The 14,701-nt window shown below is 36.9% G+C and overlaps 1 protein-coding gene across 5 annotated transcripts in view; it reads left to right on the forward strand.

Moving 5' to 3' along the window:
* Positions 1-14,701, forward strand: part of QSER1 (glutamine and serine rich 1) — an 84,382-nt gene that overhangs the window by 30,717 nt on the left and 38,964 nt on the right. For all 5 annotated transcript variants that reach the window (XM_058688565.1, XM_058688566.1, XM_058688568.1 and 2 more), the window contains 3 exons: positions 6,360-6,472; positions 7,526-7,687; positions 10,657-14,337. In XM_058688565.1, the coding sequence (XP_058544548.1) occupies positions 6,360-6,472; positions 7,526-7,687; positions 10,657-14,337 (3,956 nt within the window). The remainder of the gene's footprint in view (positions 1-6,359; positions 6,473-7,525; positions 7,688-10,656; positions 14,338-14,701) is intronic.

A 14,701-nucleotide genomic window follows, 5' to 3' on the forward strand; every position in this document is an offset into this window, starting at 1 on the left:
GGAAGCATAAAGATGTTCAACATCATTAGGTAAATGCAAATCAAAACCACAATGAGATACTATTTTATACCTACTAGGATAGCTATTATAGTAAAAACACAGGCTGTAAGAAGTGTCAGCAAAGATGTTGAGAAATTGTAACCCTTAACCATTGCTGGTGGGAATGTAAAATGGTACCACTATTTTGGTTGGCCATTCTTAAAAATGTTGAACATATTTGAGTTGCAATATGACTCAAAAATTCAACTCCTAGGTATACACCCAAGAGAAAAACATACATCCACACAAAAACTTGTACATGAATGTTCCTAGGAGCATGATTCATAATAGCCAAACAGTGGAAACACCCTAAATGTCCATCAACTGTTAAGTGGCTAAATAAAATGTGTATCTATAAAATGAGATATTATGCAGCCATAAAATGAAGTGAAGTACTGATATATAGATGTTGTAACATGGGATGAACCGTGGAAACATTGTGTTAAGTGAAAGAAGCTAGTTGCAAAAGGCCAGGTATAGTATGATTCCATTTTTGTGAAATACTTTGAGTAGGGCAAATCCATAGAGACAAAAGTAGATCAGTGATCGCCTGGGGCTGGGTGCCAGGGGATATGTGGAATGATAATGGGTACAGGTTTATTTTTGAGGCAGTGAAAATATTCTAAAGTTAGATTATGGTTCTGGTTGCACAACTCTGAATATTCTTAAAAAGCACTGATTTGTACACTTTAAAAGGATGACCTTTATGGTATGTGAATTACATATCAATAAAGCTATAATTAAAAAACATCTAGAACAACATAACAAAAATGTGATACTTAGGGATAAATTTAACAAAATACTGGGGTGCCTGAGGGGCTCAGTCGGTTAAGCATCCAGTTCTTGACTTCGGCTCAGGTCACAATCTCCTGGTTCGTTAGTTCAACCCCCATGTTGGGCTCTGCACTGACAGCCCAGAGCCTGCTTGGAATTCTCACTCCCTCTCTTTCTGCTCCTATCACACTCATGTGCGCATGCTCTTTCTCTCAAAATAAATACACTTAAAAAAGAAACACTTTCTCTCAAAATAAATACACTTAAAAAAGAAACTTGTAAAAAATTTAACAAAATACTTACAAGAATTATGCACTAAACACTACAGAAGACTGCAGAGAGAAATTAAAGACCTAAATAAATAGATATACTCCTGGATTAGAGTCCTCAGTATTTCTAAGGTGGTAGTTTTTCTGAAAGTCATATATAGATTCAGTACAATGTTTTTTGTAGAAGTTGACAAGCTGACTCAAAAATTTATATGGGAATACCTGGCATACCCAAAATAGTTGTGAAAAAGAACAAAATTGGAAGATTTGTCCAACCTGAATGAATCATTTACCAGGCTGTGTTTTATTGGCCTAAGAACAGACACATTGATGTAACAGAATAGATAAGAATAGAACCACAAATATATGGCTAGTTTTTTTAAAGAAGAGATGCCAAAGCAATTCAATGGGTAAAGAATAATTTTTTTCAATATATAGTACTGGGATAATTGCATATCCAAATTTAAAAAAAAATGAATCTCAAGCCTTAACCTCACACCATGTACAAAAAATTAACTCCAAATGAATCAGACTTAAATGGAAAAAGTAATACCATAAAACTTCAGAAGGAAACAAACCTTCCTTTAAGAGGAAAAAGGAGAAAATCTTTGAGATAGTGGATTAGGCAAAGATCTCTTAGCAACAATAGCAAAAATACAATTCATAGGGGCATATGGCTGACTCAGTCAGTGGAGCATGTGACTTTTGATCTCAGTGTTGTGAGTTTGAGCCCCACGCTGGGTGTAGAGATTACTTAAAAATAAAATCCTAAAAAAATTCATTTAAAAATGGTTCTCTTCTTCTAACTACATTATTATGAGGATGAATGAAAGCCACAGAGTGGGAGAAATTATTTTCAAAACGTATATCTCACCAAGGATTTGATGATATCAGGCAAAAGATTTGAGTAGATATTTTACCAAAGATTTCTGCATGTTAGATGAGCAAATGATGCTAAACATTGTTAGTAAGGAAATGCAAATTAAAATCACAGTTAGGTACTATTGCACACCAATTAGAATGGCTAAACTTTGTTTTTATATTTAAAAAAATTTTTAAGTTTATTTACTTTTGAGCAAGAGAGAGAACAGGGTAGGGGCAGAGAGAGAGGGAGACAGAGGATCCCAAGCAGGCTCCATGCTGTCAGCACAGAGCCTGACGTGGGACTTGAATTCATGAATCACATGAGCTCATGACCCGAGCTGAAACCAAGAGTCAGACGCCTAACTGACTGAGCCACCCAGGCGCCCCTAGAATGGCTAAAATTTTTAAAAAGAAAAGAAGCAACTTACAAATTGGTAATACTTAGTGCCAGTGAGGATGCAGAGCCATAGACGAGACATACAGTACTAGGGATATGAGAAAAAGGATAGCTACTTTGGAAAACAAGCAGGTTTCTCTAAAGTTCAACATTACCTTATTACCATACCAGCCATCCCCCTCCTATATGTTTAGTCAAGTGAAATGAAAACTTGTGTTCACACAGAAACATACACAGGTGTGTGACAACTTTATTCATAACTGCCAAAAACAGGAAGGAACCCGAAGGTCCTTAAAGTGATAAATGGATTTAAAACAAGCACTAACCTCTGATGCATCCACATAATGGAATGCTGCTCAGCTATAAAATGTAATGAATTACTGGTATAAATAAAAACATGGATGAATCTCAGAGGCATTAAGCTAACTGAAAGTAGCCAGACACAAAAGGCTACACAACATGTTAAATTACTCTATTCATTTGACATTTTGGGCAAGGGAAAACTATAAGAACAGAGAATAGATCCTAGGGAGATGGTGGGAGGATCTAACCATAGTTGGGCATGGGGGAATCTTTTATAATGCTGGGACTGTTCTCTCCCTTAGTTTTTGCAGTATTTACATATTTTTTCAAACTCACTGACCTGTACACTAGAAAGGGTGAATTTTATTGTATGCAAACTATGCCTTAATTTTTGAAGAAATTTAGAAAATGAACCTTTACCCTTACCTTACAAAATTTATCTCAAAATGATTTCATACACCTAAATATAAAAGCTAATACTTTAAAAAAAAAAGCTAACACTTTAAAACTTAAAGAAAATATGGGTGAATATATTAGTGATAGGATACTAAAAGCACTGACTTTATAGAAAAAAATATAATTCAGGTTGATCAAATATTAAAACCTTGTTAGTCAAACTCAGAAGCAGAGAATAGGAATGTGGTTGCCAGAGACTAGAGGAAGGGAGAATTGGGGAGTTGTTCAAAGAATATAGAGTTTCAGTTATTCAAGATGAATAAGCTCTAGAGCTCTGCTGTACAACATAGTTAATACTACTGTATTTCACACTTGGCTAAGTGGGTAGATCTGTTGTTAAGTGCTTTTACCACAAAACTGATGAAAACCTTTTACTGAAAGACACTAGAGGGCACCTGGGTGGCTCTGTTGGTTGAGCATCCAACTTCAACCCGGGTTGTGATCTCAACGGTTCATGAGATCCAGCCCAGCATCAGGCTTACTGCTGTCAGTGCGGAGCCCTCTTCAGATCCTCTGCCCCTGCTCTCTCTGCCCCTCCTCCGCTCATGCACATGCTCGCTCTCTCTCTCTCTCTCTCTCTCTCAAAAACAAACATTAAAAAAAGAAAGACACTAGAAAGTATAAAGGAGACCATCAGACTGGAAGAAAACATTCACAATACATATATCTGACAAAAAAGGTAGATCCAGAATATAAGAAAAGTGCTAACAACCTGAATTTTTTTAAAGGCAAAAATTCAGAACGAACTTTACAAGAGGAGCTGAAAGAATAGCCTGTTAGCATATAAAAAGATGCTCGTCATCATTTGTTATTAAGAAATGCAAATTATGCTGTGGTGAGATACCACTATACCTACTAGAATGACTAAAATTAAGAAGACTAAAAATATCATGTGGTGAAAAGGTTGCAAAGTAAAAATGGGCGCCTGGGTGGCTCAGTCGGTTGAGCGTCCGGCTTTGGCTCAGATCATGATCTCACGGTTTGTGAGTTCAAACCCCACGTCAGGCTCTGTGCTGACAGCTCAGAGCCTGGAGCCTGCTTCAGATTCTGTGTGTGTGTCTCTCTCTCTGCTCCTCCCCTGCTCGTGCTCTGTCTCCCTCTCAAAAATAAACATTAAAAAATTTAAAAAAAAGTAAAAATGGAAATTTGATATATTACCTTACGTGGTAATGTAAAGTAGTACATACCCCTACATTATGACCCTGTAATTCCACTCCTAGCTATTTAACTTAAGAGAAATGAAAACATATGTCCATGAAAGACATATACAAATGTTGATAGCAGTGGTATAGTCAATAATATAATCATGTTATAGGAGATAGGTGGCAACGACATGTATCATGGTTAGCATTCCATAATGTATATGATTGTTGAATCACTATGCTGTACACCTGACACTAATATAATATTATATGTCAACTGTACCTCAATTTTTAAGTCTGCAGCGATATATTTAAAGTGTAAGGTGTTTACATTTTTGAAAAATATTACTAAAATATAAGTAAATATCATGTATGTACATGAGAGAAAAAGGGGGGAAGCTGATTTTTATTTTACAGAAGAATACTTTTAAATATTAAAGGAATGATGTAATTAGAAAACTACCATTTCCAATCTCCAAGGTGATAATTTAATTAAAGATGGATGATGTCTGAAACCTTTGCTTTTGGGAATAAGGTATTTACTAAGTTTTAAGTAACATTTCCCAATTGCATTTCAAAGGAGAAAAAATAACTACCTGGAGAGATCTGACATGTACCTTACCCACTTTAAGATTAGTATCACCAACAACAAGACAAACTGACATTATGTGTATCCTCATATGAGGCAATATGAAGTACAAAATATCATTTATGCACTTCTCATGAGGTATCCTTTAGAGTCAGAATTTGGGATAGTCTACATTCAGCTGACTTGTTTTCCTCAACAAGTCTATGTCATGAAATCAAGACAAAAGGGATCTGGGATTAGAGGCAGGGTAGAGACATTGTTCTAAATTTAAAGAGAAATAGTCAAGTGTAATTCTCCTTTTTTTAAAAAAAAGTTTATTTTGAGAGAGAGTGTGCACATACATGTGAGTGTGAGCAGGTGAGGGGGAGAGAGAGAGGGAGAGGAAGAATCCCAAGCAGGTTCCGTGCTGTTAGCACAGAGCCTGACATGGGGCTTAACCTTATGAACCATGCGATCATGACCTGAGCCGAAACCAAGAGTCAGAGGCTTAACCCACTAAGCTGCCCAGACACCCCAGCAAGTGTAATTCTTGGAGTTTTCATTGGATCCTACATAGAAAAGCTTTAAAATCCCAAACATTTAGGCAACAATTGGGAAATTAGAATATGACCTCTGTATTACATACTGTTATTGACTGAAATTGTTAAGTTTTTTCAAGTCTAATAATGATAATTATAATGATAATTAGCTGTATAGGAGAATGACCAATTCCTAGGAGATACAGCTGAAGTATTTAAAGATGTAGTGTCCTTATGCAAGTTATTTTCAAGTGGTTTAGTAAAAAAGAAAGGTTTAGTAAAGAAAAGGGTATATATGTAAAGAAAAGTGTGTGTGTGTGTGTGTGTGTGTGTGTGTGTGTGTGTGTGTAGAGAAAAATAAAACAAAGGTAACAAAATGTTCATGATTATTGAGTCTTAAGCAACAGGTGTATAATATTTTTATTGGACTTTCCATTCTTTTCTGGGTTTAAAATATTCAAAATAAATGTCAAGGGGATAAAAAAATATCTTGTTCTGAATTACTCTCAATATGTACAAGCTTGAAATTGTCTAGGTGAGTTATTTAATTATCAGTTTATTTGAATTATCTGATACTCCATAAAATGGTAGAATTAGAGGGACCTTAGATCATCTTCTCTAATTCTGTATTCATACAGATGAAGAATTCAGTCTGACATTAAGTCTTTTATTCAAATGATACTGTAAGCAGGTGGTAGAGGTTGTATAATGAATTCAGCTGCCCTGTTTTCCAGGCTATTGCTCTTCCCACTGTACCATGTTATTTCTCTCCCAGTAAAAGGAAGTAAAGTTAAATTAAGGAATATACTGTGTATCATTTTTCTTCCTAGTATATCTTCAATATATTTCCCCATTTTGACAGTATTGTCAGACCGTATTTGATCTATTAATCAAATCTATTGAATTTAGTCAGAGACTTTTGCTACTTTTGATAATTGCTCTCCTAGAAATTTTTTGATCATATGGTTTGAGCTGTGTTTTTGGTCACTTATTTTTATTATCCTCTAGTTTAAGCTATGAAGAAGGACATCCCTCACACTCTGAAACAGATCTCCTTCAGAGACAGACTTTTGCAGCCTCCCATCACCTTCCTGGATATGCTGCCACACCTCAGCCAACTGGTAAAAATGCTCTTGTAAAGTTAATCTGGCTACGTTTAGTGAATAAGAAGAAAAATCAGTTTTCATATTTTGGGTTATGAATGTGGGCAGAAAATAATGGAGCTGTGGGAAAAGTGAAAATGAAATTAAAAGCTTTGTCTTTTACTGATAGGGAATATCTATATAATTAATTGGGAGATCTTCCCAATCCTTGTAGATTTTTTTTTAACTTTTTTCTACCTTTTTTTTTTTTTTTTTTTTTTGAGAGACAAAGCACAAGCAGGGGAGGGGCAGAAAGAGGGGAAGACACAGAATCTGAAACAGGCCCCAGGTTCCGAGATGTCAGCACAGAGCCCAATGCAGGGCTATAACTCATGAGCTGTGAGATCATAACCTGAGCTTCTGAAGTTAGATGCTTAACCAACTGAGCCATCCAGGCACGCTGATTTTTGTAGATTTTATATTGTAACCATGCTTCATCAAATTCATGTGTGTTTGCTATTTCAAAATAAAACAGTTTAGGGTTGTAGAGGTTTTGGCCTTGAATTTCAGGGATTCTTTTTTATTTATTTATTTTAAAACATTTGAGACAGTGCAAGAGTGCATGAGTGGGGGGAGGGGCAGAGAGAGAGGAGAGAGAGAATCCCAAACAGGCTTTGTGCTGTCAGCATGGAACCCTATGCCAGGCTCAGTCTCACGAGCAAGGTCAAGACCTGAGCCAAAATCAAAGAGTCAGACGCTTAACCGACTGAGCCACCAAAGCACCCCCCTGTTTTTATTTTAAAAAGGACTCTCTGGGGGCACCTGGGTGGCTCAGTCAGTTGAGCATTCAACTCTTGGTTTCAGCTCAGGTCGTGGTCCCAGAATCATGGGATCAAGCCCTGCGTCAGGTTCCAAGGGCTCCATACTGAGCATGGAGCCTGCTTGGGATTCTCTCTTTCCTCCTACCCCTGCTCCCAGGTACACTCTCTCTGTCTCTCAAAAAAAATAGGTAAATTAATTAAATATGAACAGGAATATACTTTTGTATTATTAAATATTTTACTTTGTGACATATTTTATCTTCAAACATAGGTCTTTCTGGAATATTTGATACTAGTGTGAACAGTGCCAGCACTAACACTAAAGAATCTTCAGTGATGAATTTTCTCTCTGCTGTTGAATCCCGAACTGCTCAGGCTGCTTCTTCAGGAACTACTCTTTTACCACAATTCAGGGCTCCATCCTGGCAGACAGGTGATTCTTTGTTTTCACAATTTTTTTTTAAGTTTATTTATTTATTTTCAGAGAAAGCATGAGTGGGGGAGGAGCAGAGAGAGACTCCCAAGGAACCATGAGATCATGGCCCAAGCCAGGATCAAGAGTCAGATGCTTAACCAGCTGAGGCATCCGGGCACTCTTGTTTTCAGAACTTATAAGTCCAGAAAAAATACTGATAAAAATTTTTATGGCCTTGTCATTATATAGTGTAGCTGAGAGTAATTACTGGTTTTCCGGTGAAATTTAAAACCTGGAATTTTTCACAATTTTAAGTTGGACGAAACTCAGATTTGTCACTTTGGTGAAAACTTAACAGATTGAAGAAGATAGATAATTATTGAAGATAAACCCTAGGTATAAAGTTCCTATCTGGCAGTTTATGTAGCTACTTGTCTACTTAATAAAAGCAAAAATTAAATTTTCTTTTATTTTTCCATTTCAACTTTATTGAAGTATAATTGATACATAAAATTATAATATGTTTAAAGTATACGTTGTGATTCACCATACATTGTGAAAGAATTACCCCGCAGTTGATTAATTAACACATCTATCACCTCACATATTTATCTTTTTTGGTTTTTGGTGAACGATTAAATTCATTTATCTTAGTGACTTCAGGTTGAGTAGATGATACAGTAAAAAACAATCTTGAGACTGATTTCATCATTAGAGTTTAATGTAAAGTTATCCAGAATTGAACAGATTAAATCACTATTTAAAGTTCTGAATTACTCTCAAAATGTACAAGCTTGAAATTTTCTAGGTAAGTTATTTAAATCAGTTTATTTGAATTATCTGATGTTCCATAGAATTAGAGGGGCCTTAGATTATCTTGTCTAGTCCTTTATTCATACAGATGAGGAATTTAGTCTGACATTAATTAAACTGTAGTGGACATTACAAGCTGATATTATATTTTCCCTGTTTATATATACATTCCATTTTTCACTTATTTCTCCCCCAAAATTATGTGTATGTTTTTACTTTTCTCAGGGTGACAGGAAAGTTAGGTGTTTTTTTTTTTTTTAAAGGCTTTGTTTTAAATAATAAGACATGTCATCTTATTATTTGAGGAGATGTTTTATTTTTTAAATGTTTATATTTTTTTGAGGGAGAGTGTGAGCGGGGGAGAGAGGGGGACAGAGGATCCCAAGCAGGCTCTGGGCTGATAGCAGCGAACCTGATGCAGGGCTGGAACTGAGGAACCTGTCATGACCCGAGCCAAAGTCAGATACTCAACCAACTGAGCCACCCAGGTGCCCCAAAGAGATATTTTTAAATAATAGCTATAGGAAATAATACTTTACTATTCTGATATAATTCCATTAATAGAGCTCCTCAATTTAGCAGTTTTTTTTCTGCTTCCAAGGAGATAATGTTTTAATGTGAAATAAAGGAGAATATTAAGAAACAAAGTAGCTTCTTCCTTTTTTGCTCCCTGGAATAACTGTACATTACACATAATCAGTTAGGCTTTCTATTCCAATTTCTATGATTATATTATTTTATTTTATTTTTTTTTTTTTTTTTTTTTTTTTAAATTTTTTTTTTCAACATTTTTTATTTTTGGGACAGAGAGAGACAGAGCATGAACGGGGGAGGGGCAGAGAGAGAGGGAGACACAGAATCGGAAACAGGCTCCAGGCTCCGAGCCATCAGCCCAGAGCCTGACGCGGGGCTCGAACTCACGGACCGCGAGATCGTGACCTGGCTGAAGTCGGACGCTTAACCGACTGCGCCACCCAGGCGCCCCTGATTATATTATTTTAAACACAAATACTAAATGTTTATTCTTTTAAGTATAACTAGATTACTTTCTGTCTTTGTAGTAGCAATATTTTTTGACATTTAATGGGAAGAAGTGAGAGAAAAAGGTTTTTGAAAGGGCCAGAGAATCTTTTTTCCCCCTATTTTTCTAAAATAAACAACAAAATTTTAATGGAAGCTCACAAAAAACATGGAAACAACAAAAAAGTTATATGAAATGGAAAGTGATACTTCCTAACTACATTCCCACTTTTGTAGAGAAGAGTTAACAGTTCTTTGATATCTTTGTATATCAAAACATCTATATTCACGTACTCAGGGTTTGTAGCAATAGTATTAATAGGATATGCCATAATTATTTGATCATTCCATGTTGGTATACATACGGGTTGTTTCTACTTCTTACAGACAATAACTATAAGAAAGTATCTTGTATAGATATCATTGTGTCCATGTATTGCTATATGATAAATTTCTAGAAGTAGAATTTTTAGATCATAAGACTATACATTTTCACTTTACTATATGTGGCTAGAATGGTTTCTTGAAATGTTAATAATCTTATTGATAATACTTTATTAATTTCTGATCAGCCTTGTATAATAAGCACACATCTATTGTCATTGGAAGTTGTTCATAGAAAACCAAAATTTGGAATCCAAGAGATTTTTAAAATTTATATATTTTGATAAAGGAAATTGCAGGGTTAACCTCACTGTTTATTTTTAGATTTATTTATCATGTTAAATGTAGAGAGTTTAGTTTTCATTTTAATGTTATGAACATTTTAGTTTGTTGCTATTGCATTGAGATTTCAGGATAAATTAATCACTAGAGATTGTGTACATTTTTACTGGTTTCTTAATTTTCAGATGGCATTATCTAACTATAAACTCATTTCTATAACAATTATAGACACAAATTGCTAATACCTTTGTAACTTTGTTTTTGCTTTTAAGAAAGCTAGCTGTCTTGAAATGTAATTTTTTAAATTTACATGTAGAACTAGCTTATCAGGCTTTTCAGTCTTACAGAGATTTTTTTCCCCCGCCCCTTCACCCTTACAGAGATTATAATGGGTTATGGGTATGTAAGTCTCTACTGTAAAAACGTGTGCGTGTGTGTGTGTGTGTGTGCTGTGATTGCATAAAGTTCTTTATGTTTTCTCTTCACAGGTATGCATTCCTCAGCAGCAACTGAGCTGTTTGTTACTGGACCTTTGCCAACCACTGGAACACTTCCACCCTCTGCCCTCTCTGCTTATCAGCATCCCACCACCTTCAGCAATAGAAACTTTGCTACCACCTCACCTTTGGTGCTTCAGGATTCGTCTTTTAACACTACATCAAATGGAATTTTAAATCCTCATGACCCTCTGCTACAAATCAAGACTTCCCAGGGAACTGTTCCAACTGCTTTGGCATTTGAGCGCCTGGGCAGTTCTGCGTTAAGTAACAGCATACCACCTCAGTCTTCAACGTATCGCTCAGCGCAAGAGTCTGCACCCCATCTTTTACAACCTCAATTTAGTTTGTTGCCTTCAGCACTTGGGGGAGCCCAGCAAACTCCTCAAGCCTACAGTTCAACTCTCTTTACTAGTTCTACTGCTTCCATTGAAAGAGCTCTTCTTCGAGAATGTAGTGTTATTAAACACCATCAGCGGCCTTCAGGTACCCAGTCTATTCAGGCACAACTGACTGGTTCACAGCATTCCTTGCATAGCTATCTGTCAAATGCAAGTGTGGTTAATTTTCAGGAAACAAGTAGGCAGTCATCTTTATCCTGTAGCCCAGTTGGAGATTCTACTCAGGTGAGCAATGGAGGATTACAACAGAAGACCTCCCAGGTGTCAGTGGAACTTGCTCAGTCTTACTCATCTACAATTCCATCATCAGGGTTTCCTCCATCTGCTACAAAAGTAAAAAGCTGTTCTACAAAACAACCACTAGCATCCACTAAGACCCCCAAACCTCAAAGTGTAATTCCTCCTGTGCAAACATTAAGCTATTCCAAACCTTTACATAACCAGAGTTCTGTAATATCGGGCCAAGCACAAATTTATTCTACAGCGCAGCTACCAAGCCTTTTATCAGTTAGTCAGTCCCAAAATTATGGTTTAGTACAGCCACATAATGTGCCATCTATTGTTCATTCACAGGTTTATAGGTCCAACAAAGTTGAGAAGTTGCCATCCTTATATAAAACATTGACTTTTTCTGGATCATCTCAGACTATAACTTCTGAAAATCAGACACTTAATTATTCTTCTAATCAACAAGAAGTATTATCTTCAGTTACAAATGAGAATTACCCTGCCCAAACAAGAGATCTGTCTTCAGTTAGTCAGTCTCAAAGTTATTCATCTAGTCATTCTCAGGGTTTACCACCAGTTAGCCAGACACAGGTTAGTTATTCATCTCAGTCACAGGTGTTATCAGTTGTTAGTCCTTCAGAAAGCTATGCTTCAGGGCAGTCTCTAACATTAACAGCCCCTTCTCTTTCTTACTCTTCTGCCACTCGGGCTCAGAATTTGCCAGATTCTAGCCCAACCCAGAATTATATTTCCATGCATTCTTCCCAGAATGCTCAGACTCAAGGGTCATCATCTCCCCAGTCCCAAAAGTTTTTGCCTGCTGCCCAGTCATCATCTTTTGCATCCTCTACTCACTGTCAGACATTACAGAATAACATACCTTCCCCTGATCCAAAGTCTTATGCTGAAAGAAAACTTGATTCAACTGTGTATACATCTTCAAAGCAAGAAGAGGATTTTCCAATGCAAGAGTTGCAGGTATTGCAGCCACAAGTGTCTCTTGAGTCATCAACCCAAAGGCTGTCCGATGGAGAAATTAATGTTCAAGAATCGGCTTATAAGGTGTCAAAGGCAGATGACAGGTATTCTCAGAGTGTAATTAGAAGTAATTCTCGTCTTGAAGATCAGGTTGTTGGGATTGCTCTACAAGGGTCAAAAAAAGAAGAAAGCATGGTTGGTTCAGTGACACAGCTTACCCAACAAATTGGCCAAGTCAGTGCAGCAACCCTTGATATTAAGAAGGCAACTAATTTAATGCAAACTCCACAAATAAGGTTGAATACTAAAGACCTCAACCCGCAGCATTCTCTTATACATAAGGTACATGAAGCCAAGGTCCAGGAGCAACATGATCAAATAATTAATGCCTCATCTCAGATTCAAATTCCAAATCATGCTTTAGGGCATGGCCATCAGGCCTCTCTTCCTAACACACAGGTCCTTTTAGATTCTGCCTGTGATTTACAAATTCTTCAGCAGTCAATACTGCAGGCAGGTTTAGGACAAGTAAAGGCATCTTTACAAGTACAGCGTGTTCAAAGTCCTCAACAAATAGTACATCCTTTCCTTCAAATGGATGGTCATATTATTCAGAGCAATGGTGATCATTCTCAGCAGCAGCTCCATCCTCAAACTTCTGAAATTATGAAAATGGACCTCTCTGAGTCTTCAAAACCATTACAACAACATCTAACAGCTAAGGGCCATTTTAGTGAAACAAGTCAACATGATTCAAAGAATCATTTTGTTTCTCTTGGATCAATGTGTTTCCCAGAGGCAATGCTTCTCAGTGATGAGAGAAATATTTTATCAAATGTAGATGATATCTTAGCAGCTACAGCAGCAGCTTGTGGGGTTACTCCTTCTGATTTTTCCAAGTCAACTTCAAATGAAACCATTCCGGCAGTTGAAGATGGTGATTCTAAATCTCATTTTCAGCAGTCATTAGATGTTGGGCACGTGACTTCAGATTTTAACTCTGTGACAGCCGCAGTAGGAAAGCCACAGAATATAAATGATATTTCCTTAAATGGAAATCAAGTTGCTGTAAACCTGTCACCAGTACCAACCCTCCAGTCAAAAATGACTCTTGATCAACAGCATATTGAAACTGGTCAAAATAAAGCATCTAAAGTAATTTCACCTGTGGTTGGACCAAGTCATGATGTCCAGGAGCAAAGTTCTGGCTCATTCAAGAAACAGTCTGCTACCAATCACGAATCTGAGGAAGATAGCGAAGTTCCTATGGATAGTACATTAAATAATAACAGAAGCCAGGAGTTTGTTTCTAGTAGAAGTATAAGTGGAGAAAGTGCTACATCAGAGAGTGAGCTCACCGCTGATGACAGCAGTGTGTCAGTGAACCCAACTAGAAGTACACTTGCACTGTTGGCCATGGCCCAACCTGGGGAGGCCATCGGTGTCAAGATTGAAGAAGAAAATCAAGATTTAATGCATTTTAACCTTCAGAAGAAAAAAACTGGAAAGGGGCAAACAAAAGAGGAAGACAACAGTAATCAGAAACAGCTGAAAAGGCCTGCCCAGGGCAAACGCCAGAATCCAAGGGGAACAGATGTGTATCTGCCATATACTCCTCCTTCCTCAGAGAGCTGCCATGATGGTTATCAGCATCAAGAAAAAATGAGACAGAAGATCAAAGAAGTAGAGGAAAAACAGCCAGAAGTCAAAACAGGATTTATTGCCTCTTTCTTAGATTTTTTGAAATCTGGGCCCAAGCAGCAGTTTTCCACTCTTGCTGTACGAATGCCTAACAGGACTAGACGACCAGGGACCCAGACTGTTCGTACATTTTGTCCCCCACCACTTCCAAAGACTTCTTCGACAACACCCACACCTTCCGTGTCTGAAATTGGGGGTAACAGTCCATCAGAAAAAGTTGATAATGAACTTAAAAACTTGGAACATTTATCTTCATTTTCTTCTGATGAAGAAGATCCTGGAGTATGTGGTCATGATATTTATAAAAGCGCCTCTACTACCTTAACTACTTTGGATGCTACTTCTGATAAAAAGAAGAAAGCAGGTAAAGTTTTAAATTTTGGATTCATAATAATGGCTTTCCACTCTTATTTTTATGGTGACAGATTGGGTTTTAAGCTTTCTTGAAGCAGGTCTGCAAATAAATTTTCAGGACAAAATGCATAGGTAGGTATTTTAGGTACTTTTTTTTTTTTAATGTTTCTTCCCTGTAGGAAAGTTTTGGGGTTTAGGTTGAGAACTTCTGTGTTTTCTTGACTTTTTACCACATGGTACATAATTTACATAGTGTGTATCCAGGGTTCTCTAATCCGAGACATCTTGAGGTGGGTTATGGACGTGAGGCATTTGTACTGGGGGCCCTGTTGTAGTAGTAACTGGCATATTTTCTTGGTATGTCAATTTTACAT

This window comes from Neofelis nebulosa, chromosome 10 (assembly GCF_028018385.1).
Source record: "Neofelis nebulosa isolate mNeoNeb1 chromosome 10, mNeoNeb1.pri, whole genome shotgun sequence".
Taxonomy (NCBI): Eukaryota; Metazoa; Chordata; class Mammalia; order Carnivora; family Felidae; genus Neofelis; species Neofelis nebulosa.